Source organism: Sphaerodactylus townsendi, linkage group LG15 (assembly GCF_021028975.2).
Source record: "Sphaerodactylus townsendi isolate TG3544 linkage group LG15, MPM_Stown_v2.3, whole genome shotgun sequence".
NCBI lineage: Eukaryota > Metazoa > Chordata > Lepidosauria > Squamata > Sphaerodactylidae > Sphaerodactylus > Sphaerodactylus townsendi.
This window is the reverse complement of record NC_059439.1, coordinates 3,613,286-3,632,501: the sequence shown is the minus strand read 5'-3', so window position 1 is coordinate 3,632,501 and position 19,216 is coordinate 3,613,286. Positions and strand designations below refer to the sequence as shown.

At 43.3% G+C, this 19,216-nt stretch overlaps 1 protein-coding gene across 5 annotated transcripts in view; it reads left to right on the top strand.

Annotated features, from left to right (window-relative positions):
- The window catches only part of REEP1 (receptor accessory protein 1), a 54,620-nt gene extending 35,658 nt beyond the window's left edge, over positions 1-18,962 (top strand). Inside the window, exons 7-10 of one of the 5 annotated variants that reach the window (XM_048517354.1) lie at positions 3,147-3,182; positions 8,774-8,895; positions 11,691-11,765; positions 13,430-18,962. In XM_048517354.1, coding sequence (XP_048373311.1) covers positions 3,147-3,182; positions 8,774-8,895; positions 11,691-11,765; positions 13,430-13,501 — 305 coding nt within the window. In that variant the 3' untranslated portion in view covers positions 13,502-18,962. The remainder of the gene's footprint in view (positions 1-3,146; positions 3,183-8,773; positions 8,896-11,690; positions 11,766-13,429) is intronic. The other 4 variants (XM_048517355.1, XR_007246246.1, XM_048517356.1 and 1 more) reach the window with 4 other exon arrangements.
- The last annotated feature ends 254 nt before the right edge of the window (positions 18,963-19,216 follow it).

Sequence of the window (19,216 nt, the reverse complement as noted above, 5' to 3'; positions counted from 1 at the left end):
ATGGACACCCAGCAAGTTTCCACACTGGATCAAGGTTGCAGGGACAGAAAAATACAGCAATGGCGTAGGAGGTTAAGAGCTCGTGTATCTAATCTGGAGGAACTGGGTTTGATTCCCAGCTCTGCCGCCTGAGCTGTGGAGGCTTATCTGGGGAATTCAGATTAGCCTGTACACTCCCACACACGCCAGCTGGGTGACCTGGGGCTAGTCACAGTTCTTCAGAGCTCTCTCAGCCCCACCTACCTCACAGGGTGTTTGTTGTGAGGGGGGAAGGGCAAGAAGATTGTAAGCCCCTTTGAGTCTCCTACAGGAGAGAAAGGGGGGATATAAATCCAAACTCTTCCTCTTCTTCAAAACTCTTTATTAGAAGCTGCCAAGGCAAACTCAGATTGCATATACCAGAGGCCCCCAAATGATGCCCATGAGAACCACAGTGCCTGTTGACACTTTTTCTTGCACCCACCAAGTGTTGTTAGGAAATAAATGGGGCCAGGTCAGGCACTTGCCTGACTGGGTTACTGATTGGCCACTGGTGATCCAATTGACTGGGCAGATGAAATATTGTTGTTTCAGTGGCAGCTGTCCTCACAGTGTTGGTTTTATTCTAACTCCTCTTTCCAGCGTATTTTTAACTGCCCCCTTTTAATTTGTTTGTCCAGCACTTGAAAATAAAACAACCAGCACTTCCAGGACTAATAACATTTATTCCACCACAAGCTTCCTTGAGCCATGGAAGTCAGATTTACACTGGAATAACTGTAATTAGCCTCCAGCTCAATCTTGCAGCAAGGATTATTACCATGGGTGATGCCAAATGATCATGAGCAAAACTGCCACTAGCCTGCTCCTGTGCTTTTAACTGCTGCATGATCAACACACCCTGGCAAGCAAAAGTTTTCCATGCCACAGAAAGAAGTATTATTACCCAGGTTCGCAGCAGGAAACTATGCAACCAGGAGGGTCAAATGAGGGGTGCTCGCTTTTACCACAGAAAACCCAAATCCAAAACCCAAACCCAAAATGGAGCAGGTTGCCGGACTGTTCTTTGAGGTCTCTGTGCCATCTGCACAGGCAGCCCGGCATCGCTGGGTAAGGTCTCCCATCCCTCTGCTGGAAATGCTCATCTGATGCCAGAGAGCCTCATTCTCAGCCTCCAGCCATCGGAATCTCGTTCTCAGCTTTCTGTCTGGATCCGTTCCCTGACATCCAGGAATTCAGTGGACGAACCAGCCCAGACCTGTGTAGCTAATCAGGAATTATGGGAGCCTCTATATGGGGTTTGTAGCCAGTCCAATCCTGTGTATTCCTTGGAAGAGGGGTCTGGGAGGTTGTCACTCCCTCCGTAGTTATCATCAGGGTTTTCTCCAGTCAAAAGGTCATCCATTTTGGTTCTGTTCCCATCTTGGTGCCCCAGTTACCGGCAGTGTCACCTCCATTCGAGTCATTGCCCCCAAACATAGTTGTAGGAGCTGCAGGACAGATCTCCATGGGATAAACACATAGAGGGAGTTCTGACAAACTGTCACAACCCCAGACTTGGTCAATGAAGGAATCAGTACTTTGAAAGCAGAATTCTCAATTGCTGATGGAAGCATAGGAAAGCTGTTGACTTATGTTGTCAGAACTTATGTTGTCAGAATTACAACAGGCAAAGTATTATATCCCCCAGCATAGATATGTCAGGCCTACAACCCCCCACCCCCAACATGGCAGTAAGGAACTGTCCCACACTCACACACACTCAGGTGCACACATTCCTCAGACAGTGAGACCTGGGATGAACAGTCCGGCAACCTCCATTGTTGTGCTAATGAGGAAGAGAAGCAGCAGCCTTCTCTTACCTGTTTCCCTCTCTCCACCTGGGCCACGAGGTCAACCCAGTAGCTGTAGTGAGAGCCCACCTCTGGGTAAAGTGTGCACTTGCAGAATGGACACTCCTCAGAGAAAAGCTCCAGAGAAAAGCTCCAGAGTACCTGTTTCTACAGACCGCACAGCTCCCATTCCACCTCCTCAGCTGGCAACACACAGTGGCCTTAGAAAGCCACACCTACTACGCCATCATCATTCCTTGGAGAAAGCAGCCTGAGTGAGAGACAAAAGCAGCCTGGCTCCTTGTGCCACCCTGGAGCAGGTGAAGTCTGCCATGTCCTGTGCCCCAACTGCAGTGCCAGGCTTCAACTGCAGCCCCGGGTACCACAAGCCCTTCCCTTTTGCCTCCCCAGCCAGGCTAGCAGCATCCAGTGGAGCACTCCCTCCCTCCCTTGCCCATCAACCAGTGGAGCAGCAGTGGTGTCGGAGGTTAAGAGCTCATGTATCTAATCTGGAGGAACCGGGTTTGATTCCCCGCTCTGCCGCCTGTGGAGGCTTATCTGGGGAATTCAGATTAGCCTGTGCACTCCCACACACATGCCAGCTGGGTGACCTTGGGCAAGCCGCAGCTTCTCGGAGCTCTCTCAGCCCCACCCACCTCTCAGGGTGTTTGTTGTGAGGATGGGGGAAGGGCCAGGAGATTGTCAGCCCCTTTGAGTCTCCTGCAGGAGAGAAAGGGGGGATATCAATCCAAACTCCTCTTCTTCTTCATCATCATCATGAGGGCTTCACTCTGGCTGCCTCCCTTGCCTGCTGCCCCTGCTACCACTGCGGATGGAGGCTCATTTGTTTTGGAATTGTGGGGGGAGGGGCTGCCAGGGTGCCCCCGGTTAAGTGGTGCCCAGGACACAGGCCCTAGCTTGCCCCACACAATTTACATTTGTGCACTTAGTGTGACCCACTTCACAGGCTTGTGGTGAGGATTACAATGGAGAGGGGAGAATCATAGAGGCCATCTTGAGCTCCTTGGAGGAAAGGGGAAAAAAAATATAACATAGAAATATGTAGCACATATCTGGAAATCTTTGTGAGATGTCTAAGAAATTAATTGGGGGAGCAAATCGCTTCCACCTATGACAGTAAGTTTTGCCATGGACACAAGCGGAGAACGGGTGTCGGGGGCAATGGGTGCATTCTGAGCTCTGCTGTAACTAGCCAAGCGGCCGGAGCCTGCACCAAGCATGGATGGCCATCTTGTCCATCCTCTTCCTTTGTGGGGGGTGGCGGGATGAAATGGCACAGCGCGATAAGCTCTTAATACGCAGTTCCTCTTTCAGTGTGTTCATGTTGTTTGGAGGGCCGAATCATCGTAGGTGAGTACTAGATTCCCTTTCTGAAATTGACATATCTGTCCTGAGCACAGGCATTCATGTTTGCTGTGCAGAAGCTAGGTTTTGTAGTGCTGATAAGGAACTTTTGACATTTCCCCATTGCTGTGAGCTATGCAGACCTGGGTAAGGATGGCACAATACAGAGGGCTTGTTTTCAGCACTTTTAACAATTTACTATGCGCTTAGATGGCTGTTTCTATTGAATTGAAGCAATGGGATTATTTGCATTAAGCTGCCAGCCCTGCCAGTACATCCCCACATCAACATCTAAAGCAACGGCTGCCCTGAATCAGTCTGCTGTCAGCACCATAGAACTTGCCCTGTGGGGCTGGACATTTTTATTTTATTCAATTTATAGGCTGACTTCCCCCATACAGGCTTAGAGCCAGTGGTGGGATCCAAAAATTTTAGTAACAGGTTCCCATGGTGGTGGGATTCAAACAGTGGCGTAGTGCCAATGGGGCTGGGCGGGGCACGATGGGGGCGTGGCCGGGCATTCTGGGGGCGGGGCACTAATAATTTCTCAGTTACTGTAAAAAACTCTTACTGTAAAAAAAAGTTCCTAATTTCCAGCTGGTCTCTTTCTGTCCATAATTTAAACTCATTCTAGCAAGTCCTATCGTCTACTGCCAACAGAAACAACTACTTCTCCTCTAATTGACTGCCTGTCAAATACTTAATACTTTCAAATACTTAATTTTGTTTCTAGAAATCAAAAGAAGGATTATACTTTCCTTAAACAAGGAACTTTACCCTATTTCTAAAACATGTTTTTAAAACAGCCCAACAGGGAGAATTATCCCGTTTTCTACCTTCGCTAACCAGCCACATAGGAAACAACAGGACTTGATGGTTTTTGGACCTAATGGAATTTCTAATGGAAAAGCAGAGCCAATCAGTAACCCCCTCTCGGCACACACAAATAATTAGTAACCCACTCTCGGGAACTGGTGAGAACCTGCTGGATCCCACTCTGCTTAGAGCAGTTTGCAGCAATGATTAATAACAATACCAACAAACTTCAGTTTTGTCTCCTGTGCTTTTTAGATCATCAGTTGTTGGATGAAATAATTTGTGGTTTGGGAGTTGGATGTCATCAATATCCTTGTGTCACCCAGCTCCATATTTCTTTGTCCAGGCCACTGGGAGATGCAGCAGAGGTCCTGAGCCTGACCTGGCTGCCGTGCAAAATAGCTTTGAGAGACTGAGTTGAAATTGATTCCTAAGAAGACGGAGACTGTGCTGGTTGGGAGAGATAAGGTTCCAGAGGGTCACATGTCCCTGGGCACACGCCATCTTGTTACGTGGCGGGGGGAGCGCTGGGCGCCAGCTGGGTCCTTGCACCTGGCCTCTCCTGCAGTGTGGTACCCAGCAAGCCCAAAGCTTGCGAGCATGGCCCCAGCACGGGTGCCGCACCGCAGGAGAGGCCGGGTGCAAGGACCCGGCTAGTGCCCAGTGGCTCTTTCCTTGCTGGAGTGCTGCTTGCCAGCTGAGTTGCCGTGGCCGCAGGTCTCCTGCCCTCCTTGGTCTCCCTGTGGTCGCGCAGACAGCTCGGTGGTGAGCGGCCCCAGGCGAGCCAGCGGGCCCCAGGACAGCCCCCATGCCTGACAGGGAGGCTGTGAATGGTGCCAGGTGGGGGAGGGGGCAGAGGCATATCTAGGGAAAATTGGGCCCTGGGGCTGAAAACTCAGATTTTGTCTCAGGCTCCATTTTCCCTAGATATGCCTCTGCAGAGGGTATCCACAGTTAATGGGACCCCCCCCCAGTTTGGTGCTGTTTGGTTCAGGGGGTCCAAAGTTATGGGCCCTCAAAAGGGTAGCCCCCATCTCCTTAGCAAAGAATAGGGGATGGGGCACCCGCTTTGAGGGTCCATAACTTTGGGCCCCCTAAACCAAACTGTACCAAACTTGGGGGGTCCCATCAGGACAGTTTCCAGATGATACCCTGAACTTTTGGTGCCAATACATCAAAAAATGCGCCCCCTGCAGGAACATCCCAGAAATTTGCCCAAGAATCTTTTCTCTGCATTGAGTTTTCTGCATTGCTGTCAATGGGGGTTGCAGGCTGGGGGGGCACATTTCTGAAGGCACAGTCTCAAAACTTTCAGGGTCTCATCAGGAGACTGCCCTGATGATACCCCCCAGGTTTGGTGCAGTTTGGTTCAGGGGGGCCAAAGTTATGGACCCGCAAAACTGTAGCCTCCATCTCCTATTAGCTCTCATTGGAAACAATGGGGGATGGGGCACTCCCTTTGGGAGTCCACAACTTTAAACTCCTTGAACCAAACCTCACCAAACCTGGGGAGTAGCATGAGGACAGTCTCCTGATGATATGCTGAAATTTTGGTGCTGATATGTCTAAAAATGCACCCCCTGCAGGCCCCAGTGTCCTGGTGCAAAAATTTTTTTGGTCATGGTGGAGTGGCCACCCATGGGGGGGCCCCCATCAAACTCAGGTTTTGCCCAGGGCTACAGTTTGCCTCGTTATGCCCCTGTTTCAGGAGCTAGGTGGGATGTGCATAGTATACCCATTCTTCAGTCTTTTCAGTGGTTAAAAGTTCTAGGTTCAATTTAAGGTACAAAGCTCTTCTTGGCACTGGCCTATCCCACCAAGCTCCACCAATGACAACTGCACTACTCTAAACACTAGAAGACCGTAGCTCCCATTTTGTGTAGTCACCTACCTGAGGAGGACACAAAGGTTTCCATAACTTTATCATTCTGTGCAACCTGTTAAACAGAATTTTAAACTTTCAAGTTACACAGTACTTTCGCTGTCTAGGTCTCTGTAGCATGATCTTATTGCACATCTTGGTGACAGTCCATGAATTGAAGAACACTTTTACCAACAATAATTTTTTAAAAAGATTAAATTTGCATTTCATTAACCTTGAATAGACATAAATTAAACCTTGAATAGACATTTCATTAACCTTGAATAGACATGAACGTTGAATAGACATAAATCGAATAGACATAAATAGCCATATCTTAAATAGTTATAAGATACATCCTACAGTCTCCAGCATCGTTCAGCAAGAATAAGGAAGGAGATGATCCACATAGTATGTCAGATTTGAAAGAAAATTGCTAAGAATAAATATATCACTAAAATCATCCACACAAATTATATAATAGTACAATAGTACAATAGTACAATAGTAAAACAAATTAACAGTTGAAAAGTCAACTATAGCAGCAGCAAATATCTTAACAGGTATCATTAATAATGTCCAAAGGATTTTATAACATTGCTAAAAACTTGGTTACCAGAACAGTAATTCCAGTGTCGTAATCGGACAGCAAAAACTGAGTTAGCTGAACCTTGTTTTCAAATATTTTTGGACTTTAAACTAAGAGTTAAATTACTATTGTTCAACTACTAATGATAAACCACTCTCAAAGAAATGATGTTACTTTATTGCCAGATGCTCCTTTTAACAGTTTATTCTTTCTTTCCTTCTGTCTATAAATATTTTGGGATACCGATGTAAGTGTTACAGATTTGCATGACTATCCTTTTTGAGCAATTTAGTTTTAAAATTACTTCTCACACTTAACAATTCGGTAACGTAAGGCTGTTCTGCATTTGGAGTGCCTGGGAATGCTCGCCTGATACTACTAGTCTAGATTTGACTGTGTTTAATGGGGAAATCCCTTAATGAGTGAACCTTCTTAACTAATACATGATTGAAGCAGATAGTAATATTTACTAGTTCTGTTTTAATCAAGGTATATATGATGCTGCTTAAGATGCATGCACTAAGTTCTATATAGCATCTACCGCCTATGTTGCTTGAGATGAACTCTTTAGGTATGACTCCTTGTTCAGGAAACTGGAACCAGTGTGATGATATCATAGAGCTTTGCAGTCAGAAATGCTTTGAGGGTGTACCCTGGATTACCAATAAGGAGCTAGAAACACAAAGACCTGTATAGTAATCACAGGGTTTCTGCATAAGATGTTGCTTATCTGAACATCATGTAATGGCATGCTGGTACCCAGAAATTGAATCTGCTATGTAAACTGGTTCAGACTCAGGATGCTGGTGGAGTGAAAGTTATTTCCATTTCAATGAAATCTCTCAAGGGCTTCCCTTCTATGAGTCTTGGTGGTGATGATGATGTCACCAACGCATCTCAAGGAGGGGAGAGGCATTTGGGGATGGGTGCAGAGGAGACACATAAACATGTGGGCATATTGCTGTCCCAAGGCAGGGCCACTGTTCCAGAGGTTTTTACCAAATCTGGAGAAAGTCAAATGGTAACTCTTGGCAACCAGCCATGCTGTAGTCCTCAAATTATATTTGTGCTTCTCTTCGTGTTAATCTCCATGGTTTCAGATACCAATGGCAGTAGGGAAGCAGTCTTTGCCCCTTGCCTTGACACCTCTGCCTCAGTACCTCAGAGCTGAGGAAACCATACTGCACAAAATGGCTGAGGAACTAAGAGGTTAATTAATAGATCCTAGCAGAGGTGATGAGAGAAGGCAGTGAGTTGTGGCAGCAAGGGTGGTGGTCAGACATCCCAGGTTTGGTGAAGTTTGGTTCAGGATGTCCAAAGTTATGGACCCTCAAAGATGTAGCCTTCATCTTCTATTAGCTCCCATTGAAAACAATGGAGGATGGGGCACTCCCTTTGGGAGTCCATAGCTTTGGACTCCCTGGACCAAACTTCACAAAACCTGGGTGGTATCAATAAGAGACTCTCCTGATAGTAGATCCCAGGTTTGGTGAAGTTTGGTTCAGGATGTCCAAAGTTATGGACCCTCAAAAGTGTAGCCCCCATCTTCTATTAGCTCCCATTGGAAACAATGGAGGATGGGGGCACCCCCTTTGGGAGTCCATAACTTTGGACCCCCTGAACCAAACCTCACCAAACCTGGTTAGTATCATCAGGAGAGTCCCCCACATAATCCCTGAAAGGTTGGTGCTGCTAGCCCAAACAATGCGCCCCCTGCAGGCCAAAAACTGAAAAAGCACTACAATGTTTTAAAAACCCACAAACAGAGGGGCGGAGCTTCGGACATGAATGGGGGGGTTTCAAACCCGAGAACCCTCCCCTTACCTATGTCCATGGGTCAGAGGTAGCAGCCTTAGGCAACACCCCTTACTGAACCTCCACTGTGGTGAACAAAAGCCTCCATGGTAGCTTTGTCTGGGAGACTGCCTGGAGCCTCAGGACATCAGCATACTCCTGCAGGTAACTGAGGATACTGGTATTAGCTCAGGAAACCATTCTCCATTTCATTATCTCATGTAGGTTGAAAGGGATTCAGTCAGGTCATCTCTACCATCTATATGATTTTACTTTGATTTACAAATAAGGAAAAGGGGGCCTAGTTCTAAAAAAAATTATTAATATATAATAGTTAAATTAAGGCTCTTCTTATTGGAGGTTAGTTTTTAACTCTGTTTACATTATTAACCCCAGGAAGTGCATGAACAGAGCATGGACTTGGGCAATGGAAAGTGGTCAGTAAACTAATACCACCTTTGTTATCTCTGACCCTTCCATATCCTGTTTTTCTCCACCATTTAGATTGTAAATGGCTGTTGTAAATGGTTGAACTAGAGGGTGAGGCAGAGTGTGGAGTTGTATCTGAGGAAAGCAGTGAACCAGCTAAAGGCGTATTTCCTTATGATGAAAACTCTTTTGAATGTGCATCCAAGACTAAAAGAGATGAAGCCATTGAGGTATTATCATGTTTCAAATGGGCTACATTCTCACAAACCTCAATTTCTGACTTGCTGGTTTTCCTTTTGTAATGGAACAGCTGCTAAGGGCAAACCTCAACACAATAGATCTGTATTGTCAAAAGCTTTCGTGGCCTGTTTCAACTGGTTGTGGTGGGTTTTCTGGGCTGTGTGGCCATGGTCTGGTAGACCTTGCTCCTAATGTTTTGCCTGCATCTGTGGCTGGCATCTTCAGAGGTGTATCACAGAGAGAAGTCTATTATACACTATGTCCAGTGAGAAGGGAATATTTAGTGGGGTATATATTGTCCATGTCCCAGGGTGGGGAACCAATCAGTAACCAATCATGGTGGGGAACCAATCAGTAACCACCCTTGGACATGGACAATATATACCTCACTAAACATTCTCACTGGACACAGTGTGTAACAGACTTCTCTCTGTGATACACCTCTGAAGATGCCAGCCACAGATGCAGGCAAAACATTAGGAACAAGATCTACCAGACCACGGCTGCACAGTCCAGAAAACCCACAACAACAACAGATCTGGGTCAACCAAAGAACACCCCTCCAGAAACCTGGGATGAAACACTCTGCTTGAAATATGGGAGTAGAATACCTTTCTATTTACATATTATTTAACAAGAAAGCTGTGTATTTTTGTGTATTGCTGTAAATCAATAGACAGTTGAGTTGTCTCTAATCAACCATCCAAATGCAACCAGAGACTATCCTGCATCTAGGAATAATAAGCTAGGGAGGGCAAAAATCAAGCATACAGGTAGCAGACTTTGTTTCTTCAGGACCCCTAACAAAACCTGCTGGTTGGAACAACTGAAACCTTGACCCTTGACTAGATGATGTATTGGGAGTATCCCATCTTTACACTGCATCCAACTGGGAGCTCAACTGGGGTTTTATTTACAAAGCATTTAGCAAACAAGTCACAACAGCCCACCAAGGGTCCAAGATGATAATTTTTGGTTTATGGAAAGTATGATAACTTTTTGTTTTATATATGATGTTTGATTCTTTAGTTTGTTATTTGTATTTCTATATTTTGCTATGTATGCTTTGCTTTGCAAGCACTTTGTTGATTTTTTGAGTTTAAGGGTAAATAGGCACCATGATGTGCTTAATCCCTTTTGTGTCTTGAATGCCCAGCACCAGGTACCCCTGTAATTGGCACTCTACTGGAGAAAGACCCTGCTGAGGGACATGTCATCCCACTGCACTGTTGCAGCCCCTCTTGCCCCGCTAAGTTGATGACGCATGGCCTATGGTCTCATCATTGCCCACCCAGTCTCAGTGATAGACATCAACAGAGCTCTGTCATCCAGGATTAAATTGTGGTTCTGACACCATCAAGTCATGCTGTGCCATTTCTCATAGCACTCGAAAACTGCTCTCATTCTGAATGGGAGTTCTTTTAGCATTCAGCAAGGGAACATCATGACCTGAAGAGTTTCTTAGTAGTTACCCAAAATGATGGAGGTCTACCCCTTTGGAAGGAGGAATTAGTGAGATCAGACCTTGTGTAGCGAAATGTTGGGTAATTATCTTAGGATCACTGCCACCAAAGTTTACAGAGATGGATTTCCGCAAGAAATCCGCGGGAGTCCAAAGTAAAGTTTAACAAGTTTTATTTGTAAAAATGAAAACAATAAACTTACAAGCTCACAAAGAATGTACACAGTCCTAGAATATAGATAGTGTTGAGGGTAAAGATCTGGAAAAATGAGGGATTTGGGAGGAATAAGGCAATAATTATCTAGAAGAGGATTAGTCCAATGAGTAAATTTCAGCGACCTGCATTAAACTCTGGTAGAAGAATGGGGAGACGGCAATGCGTTGGGAACAGTATTAGCTAGACAGAGATACTGAACACTGAGTGCTGGGCTAGTTATAGGAAGCAACTGGCTCTCAGGTTATGCTAAGTGACCCTAATCTCCCAAGACAAAGGAGGTTTTCGCCCTCCTGAGGGAAGACAAGAGAGCGGTACTTAACTAGGACACTTAAGTTAAAGGCTCATTCCGCACATGCAGAATAACGCACTTTCAAACTGCTTTTAGTGCTCTTTGAAGCTGTGCGGAATAGCAAAATCCACTTGCAAACAGTTGTGAAAATGGTTTGAAAACGTATTATTTTGTGTGTGCGGAAGGGACCAAATGGTGGATTGTTAAACTTAATGGTTTGACACTTGGCTTAATGTTCTAAGTCAGTGAGTGCCCGGAGATAGTTAGCTTTTTAGGGTGAAGCTGATTTAATAACAATATTGAGACAATGCCAAATGAAAATGAGGGTGGTCTTCGGAAGGGTTAGTCAGAAACTGAAAAATAAGAGTAGCATTTTGACAAGAACTCTTGATGAAATTCTTGTTAGCATCTCCTTTGGCTGACAGAGGCATGTGAGTCAGGACTGGAATTGGGAACTGACTTTTAGGTTGAAAGCACTATCTTTTCCTAATCTCTTTAGGAAAAGCTGAGGCAACTTATTTTGCAAGGCTGATGTTGGCAAAGGTTAGCCCAGGCAGGCTTTTCTATCCTCATGGGTGATACTGAGCAGAGGATAGCATTCCATCTTGGCACTGCATTCCTAGGCCATACTACAAGGTTGGTGAAAGAAGTAGGGGCATGGCATCGAAAGCAGGACCCCCCCCCCTCATCATGAGTCAGCCTAGTAACATAGTTGGGATGGGTATTGAACAGGGGGACCCCCACCCTGCCTTTCCCTTGCCTGATTTCCATTGCTTTCCATGAATACAATTTGCATTGCTCTTCTCATTCCTCTCAGAGACCCTTCTGTGAGTTCCTATGCTCGCCATCTGATCAGTGCAAGATCAGTAATGAAACAGAGCCAACCATACAGGTAAAGGTTAATAAATAAAACTGTCCAAAACTCCTTTCTCGTAGTCACCAGCTGACTCCTGCCCCTTGTCTGCCTCTTCCCTCTCTCTCCTTCCCCATTTCAGTAATGAATTAAAAGCCACTTCTCATCACAGCCCCAGAAGAGCCCATTCAAAGATGCTGGCTGTTGATGGCTTTTGGCTGGACTTTTCTCTATTGGCCTAGTATACAGTGGGCGGGGCTTTTGCCTTTCCTTCCCACACAGCCAAAGGAGGACCAGAGGTGGGATCCAACCAGTTCTCACCACTTCTCTAGAAGTGGTTGCTAATTTTTTCTGAGTGCCGAGAAGGGGTTCCTAAAGCAGCCTCCCTGCCCAATGGGGACTGGAGGTGGCGTGTGTGCGGCGGCGCCACTGTTTGAATCCCACCACCATCGGAACCTGTTATTAAAAATTTTTGATCCCACCACTGAGGAGGACCAACATTTTGTAGTGGTTAAGAGTGGTGGACTTTAATCTGGAAAACAAGGATTGATCCCCCCCTCCTCTACATGAGTGGCCAACTCTTATCTGGTGAATGTGGTTTGTTTCCTTACTCCTCCACCTGAAGCCTGCTGGGTGACCTTGGGCTAGTTACAGTTCTCTCAGAAATCTCTGAGCACATCTACCCCACAAAGTGTCTGTTGTGGGGAAAGGAAGGGAATGAGCTTGTAAACTGCTTTGAGTGTCCTTGCAGGAATATATATTTTTTTTCAAGCCTTTATTGGCATAAAATAAACATACAAAATCAGCATACAAAATTTGCCCATTATTGCTCACAATTATAGACACTGGTACTAAAATACTAAATACTAAAATATATACATGGTCCTTTTGTAACTATAGGACATTCTTGCAGGAATATAAATCCAAACTCTTTGTCTGTGTCCAGTGCAAACACCCATCTTGCAGCTGGCATCTGGATGCTTTGGGACTTTCCTTGGTGCAAGGGGTGTTGTCTGTTGTCAACTGCATTTTTGCATCCCCAGAAGCTGCAGCTGCCATTGTAGAGTTGAAGATGTCAGATCATTTTTCTGCTTGCTGTTCACTCCAAAGGGGTTATAGGAAAAGTAATCTATAAAAAAGTGGAGTGGCACAAAGAGGAGACAAAGCTACCCATTACCAATGAAAAATACATTTTAAAAACTGCACTGAAAACATATAGTCACATAGAAAAGCACACACAATTACATAAATATATATGTAAATATTGGGAACAGGGAAACCCAATATAATTCCCAGAATAAATTTTAAAAAATATTTTCATTGATATTGGGCAGTTTTTTCCCCTCTTTGGTGCTGCTGTATTTTTTGTAGGTTGTTTGGAGGAATTGCCTTTTTCTTTAACTTGGATAAAAAGTTTTCTTCTTCTATGTATTCCTGTTTTTGGGGTGCTGTGTGGTTTCCGGGCTGTATGGCCGTGTTCTAGCAGCATTCTCTCCTGACGTTTCGCCTGCATCTGTGGCTGGCATCTTCAGAGGATCTGAGATCCTCTGAAGATGCCAATAACACAGAAAATGCTACTAGAATAACCCTTGTCAGGAAAAAAATAACATCAACCGCCCACAACCAAAATACAACCTATCAATATTCGGCTGTGAAAGCCTTCGACAATACATTATTCCTGTTTTTGTTTTAATTTTTGACAGGCACCACCCAGAAGCCTTAGGCCTCGCTTCCGGAAGAAAAGCACCTCACCACTTACCAGTGAAACCCTGTGAAGAGCAAGTGGCATCAACAGAATGTCTCTCCTCTGCCTTAAAGGTCTATTTCATTATTAACATTGAAAGACCAGTGGTGAGGTTGGCAGAGGGTCGATGATGCAGCGCTGCAGACTTGGCTGTTCTCACTTTCCTTCTGCTGTTTGCGGATGCTGCAGAGGCGGCCAGAACTGCTGAACAGGCAGCAGCAATCTCGGAGCATCCCCACTTCTCCTGACTCCCTGCATATTTTTCATTTTTAAATTTGTTTTTCTCTAGCCACCTTCCAGCTACACTGACTGGACTGTATATTTGTAATTATTTAGTTTCATCTTCTTCGTTTTAGCTCTGTGAATGAAAACAGGAAAACCTGTTCTAAATAGTTGAAATATTATTTATTTGGTTTTATAATATATGAAGTGGCGGGGGGGGGGGATGGATTTTTCTACACAAGCTGTCATCACCTTAGCAAGTCTGTGAATGATGTGAACAAAAACCTTTTAATTCTTTCGACATACATTGAAAAGCTTTATCTCAATTTCTGTTATCTTGTTGGTTATCACGTGTACTTGTAATGAATTACTTCATTGGAAAAGTGAGGTGAGAGTAGAGCTGAAGAAACACAGTGACAAAAAATAAGTGAACTATCACAATTTATAGCCTTAGTTTTGATACGACTAAACAAGGGATGTTTCCATACAGATGTTTTACTTTGCCTTGGCCCTCTTTTCAGGAGCATCCACATGATGCTGGCCTCTACTTGTCCTGCTTCCATGTTTTTTACCACTTTGCAACAGTCTTTCTCAAAGTTGGTTTGTTATAATTTTTTTGGAAAGATTTGCAGTCATAGTGCCTTTGGATACCATGCAGATAGGAGTATGGATTGGGGGACGGGGAGGCTTTAAAATATTAGGAATTGTCAGATAATTTTACTGCTTCATTGTTGTAATAATTTATTACAAAATGTACTAGTCCCCAACTTTCATTTTTAAAAAAATGCATTTAGCGTTTTTGTCAGAGTTATAAAGCGAAATGTGTAGCATGCACTTTCTCCTTACAACCCTGCAACAAAAAGGATCTGGAGGCTTGCTATTTTTAAAAATGAAAGATAGTATATCATTATGTGCTAACTGGTTTGGCAATTCCTGATTTTTTAAAGACCCCCTAGTAGAGGGGAAGGAATTGCTCCCTATGGGGAATAATGTTTTGCGGATGATTTAGATTAAGGCTGCTGTACAAAACATATTGATGTGATTCACACATGCAGGAGAAAGAGATGAGAATGAAATGGTAGACTCCTGAGATCATAGAATGGACTGCGCCTCTTTAGACTACACCGGGAGGATCACATTTTGGAATGCTTCCCTACAAGGAGATGTAAATTGTCTGAAAGTTTTCAAGCTCTGAAGGGAAAATTAGGTGGGGAGAATGAAATTTTGTGGGAAACTGAAATATATGGAGTACTTTCCTATCAAAGCCAAACATTTCCCCTCCTTTTACAATATAAAACATAGGATTAATAACTAGGCTAGTATATAAAATTGTACTGCCCAGCATATTTATGAATTTAGAAGTATAAATGCCTTAGTTTTCTTCAAATAAAACTGCAAATATACCTAGCACATGAGAGAGATGCACTGCTGTGCGTGCCTCTTCCTCTTTGTCATGAGAAGTGAGAAATGTAACAGCTGAAATCAGAAATAAAGAAAATATATCATTTGGACAGAAACAGTCTCCTACAATAACAATGAGGACTGCCCGCATGTCTGGATATCAAATTCAGCTTTATCACTCATTAATATAATATTATTAAATACATTATAGCTTAGCTTATTAGTCATATTTAAACAACGAACATATCCTTGAAAATATCTTGCATGTGTCAACAGTATACACAGGAATTTTAGTTAAATGCCTTAGATAAAATCTGCATATTACACATTTTCAGTAACACTTTGTCTTAATTTTTTTCACTTTTTCAAAAGAATATTTTTTTCTTAGAACTTCACAAAACTTCCTTTCCCCCCCTTTCTTTCTCAAAAGAAAGAGGCTAAAAAGGAGAGTAAAAGCTTTCATCTGTGGTGATATTTTTCTGTTTGCATGGAAATTATTTTAGAAGGAACATTTTGAATGGGTATCCATCACCAGCCAAGTGGCTCAGCCCATTCTACCATCTCATTCTCCGGCATGTGCAAACCAACCTCCATTTGGCTGAAATTTTCCAAGAAAAGATGATGAGGGTTGTGTCTCTGAAATGAAAAAAGCTTAAATGAACTTATAAATCTCAACAGCAGTTTTAGAAGACACTGGCAGAAAGCATTCAAGCATATTTTGTAATAATAAAAGCTAATATGTAAGTCAGCTCTCATTAAAACGCTGGTTGGTGTGCATGCCAACTCCACCTTGCCTGCCCGAGGATTTTAATTCTAAAGGTTTCCCCGGCATGTATATACTAGTTTCGCTCAGAGAAGGACAGCAAGAGATTGCAGATGTAGTTTGGAAAGAATTTTGACGGTGGTCTAGTTTCTGACGTATTAGATAGCAATATCATGTAGCTTAGATGATACATCAGTAGTGTTAGAGAAGTGTTAAAGGAAAAATAAAGAGAGAGTTCTAGGATATACATTTGTCCTTCAGACTAATGTATTCTGCAAGTATAAAGCATGCGAAATTGAGAATTCTGTAGCCTTTTGTGTTTGCTGTTAGATCAGTATTGTTGTCTAGGAAAAATGCAGCATGGCAAGACATAAAGATCTTGCTGCTGATAAAGATTACAAGAGATATTGCTAACCTCCTTTAGGCAAAGCTGTGATGTAGTGGCAGGCAGCACAATTTGGGGGGGGGAAGGTTGCTGTTCTGTGGCACAGCCATAGCACAGCTGGCACAAGCTCTCGTTCCGGAGATGCAGTGGTATGTGCTGCTGCCACACCACTTCCTAGCACTGGTGAAAATGACCCTTAAAACTGGTGCAAGTGCCATTTTCTTCCACAACATTTCCCCTCCCCCACACCCCTTGTGGATTGAGCTGTTAGTGTTTCAGGATCCCAAAATTAACATTATGAACTGACCTTGTAAAACCTCTGTCAGATTAAGGATCCATAATTTATTCTCCCTTTTAATGCTAGAACATGCTGAAGTTTTTGGAAAGCCTTAAAAAGCGCCCCCATGACAGAGGCGTGCCTCAGCCTCGCCGCCCTCTTGAATCCATTGTCATTTCAGTTGGTGAATCAAGAATGGAGAGAGCAGGTTCAAAATATTCAAGCAGAGCATGTGCATCAGAACTTTCTTTTGTGGGGAGGGGGTCAGCTTGATTATTTGTAGAAAATCTGTATATTTTCACACACAAAATATTTCAAAAATTGCTAACGATTGTAGCTGAAATTATATTTTATCACTATGTTGTATGTGATGGAATAAAATGGGGGGGGGGGAGTTTACAATCAGGAGAATAAAATTGGCAACGGGGAGTTTACAACTCAATTATGCCAAAAATACAAATTACAAATACAAAATACACACCAAGTTAATAGATGTTTATCTGATCTGCAGTTTTGAGTCAGTATTAGTGTAGTGGTTAAGCGCAGTGAATTCTAATTGGGAGAATGGGTTTGATTCCCAACCATGGTTCTCTCAGAACTCTCTCAGCCTCACCTATTGTGAGGAGGAGGAGGGGAAGGGAAGGTGGCTGCAAGCTGTTTCGAGATTCATTAAGCGGTAAAGAAAAGCAGGGTATAAAAACCAACTTTTCTACCTATGAAGCCTCTTTTAAAGTGATGGGACATTTTTTCCCAAGCTAGTTGGCAACCTGGAAGTATATGCAACTGTATAATCTGTTACAGATAATAATTTGGGAAAAACGGCCAGCTCAAAGCGTAACATGGAGAATAACAGCTTTTCTTTAATGGCCCCCACACAAGTGCTCTTCTAATTATCATGAAGTGGCATCATTAAGGATGCCAACAATGAACACACCCTGTTCTTAACAAAACAATTTTTGGAAGCAACTGTGGAAGTCTGTAATACATGGTATTCTGGCATCTTATTCTGGCTTCAATTCAAGGAGGACAGCAGGAGAGGGGTGAGGGTGAGCCAGCAGGGCTGCTACAACCAACAGAACGTCACCACCCATGACGACAGCCCTGGCAAAGGTCTGTACGTTGTTCTTCCACAAAGCGTTTCCCCTTGGGATCACTCCTAGCAGATGCACACAGCCTCTCCCCTACCACACAGCCTGCCAAGCTGAGGGCTCCAAATCGGTCTGATTCCTTGGAGAATCTCCTCTGCCTGCCCACTGTACCAGTGAAGATGCTGTTTGTCTGTGAAATGGGACCACTTTTTCCCCACACTTCTAAAATTTGGCATCTCATTTATAGCTTGCCTTTCTCAATGAGACTCAAGGTGGATCTCATGAGAGGGGTATCATCTCTAAAAAATTTATCCCAGTTGGCTGGGAAGTCAACAGTTACAGCTAGAAAAATTTCAGAGGGTTCCAGGCTGGTCTGCAATAGAACAGTTAGACCCAGGGGAGAAGCTTTTGAGTGTCAAATCTAACAGCTAGAAATACCCCTCGAAACCAATATAGAAGAATAAAATAGACTAGAGAAAATAAACGCATAACTATAACTATAAAGTAAAAGATTTAAAGGGCAAAATGAACTGAGAGCCAATATAAATAAAATCTGAGCGCATACCTATATTTTATTGTTAAAGCAAATCAAAGAGAACTTTCATGCAGAGCTCTAGAACTTACAAAAACATTAAAAAGGTGAGACATTGAGCCAGTGAGGTGTAGTGAACACAATGTTAGCTTAGGATCTGGGGAACAAAGTAAAAAATAGTCCAGTCTCTCTCTTTCAGTCTAACCTACCTCGCCGAGTTGTGAGAGAAATGAACTAGAGGAGAACTATGTATAGCACCTTGAACATCCGTCTTGGAGAAAGAGTAGGATAAAAAAAAAGTACTAATTTATAATAGTAGCGAAATATCTGGCTCCCTAGCAAGATATACTGCCTATTATCTTCAAACCATATTCTACAATCTGTGTACTTAAAGAACTGATGTGATAATGTACTGTGATGGTTAACTCTTCTGTTTTGATGTTTATTTTGGATATCTGTTTTGCACTTCACACACGATTTAAAATTATAACAAACACTGTATGTTGAAAAGTGATACATCTTGATGACCAATATCTGAAGTTGTATAATAGAGTTTCTTTCCTGTGATTGATAGTAATGCCATTCTAGCATGAAAGTTGTAATAATGCATGTTATGGTCAAACATTGATAGTATTTTGCTGGTTGTGTTATATTGCTTGATACACATCTTGAAAATAAAGTCTTAAATTTTCTTTTTAACCCCCCCTCCCAACCTTTACACAGTAAATATTTAACATGACTTTGTATCATTAGTATCACTATCCCTGTAGTTGTGTACCTCTATAGCATTTGTCGTGCTAAACCAATATACAAACTGAACATCAGAGCAACTCATGGAATTATTTGGTCTGAGAATCATCCACTTCTTGATTAAAAAAGCAAGACACTTCTTGCTTAAGTAAGAGAGCTTACACTTTAGAAGACCTAGGAATTTTAATCAACAAAGTAGATTTCCACCTTGATTAAATTGGAATAATGTTAAGATAGGCTGAAATCAGTTTTGGTATTATACAGCTGTTGGTTGACATGGACAGAGACGTAGTTGAGAAGCACTGGGGGGCACTGGGCCAGGTCGGAA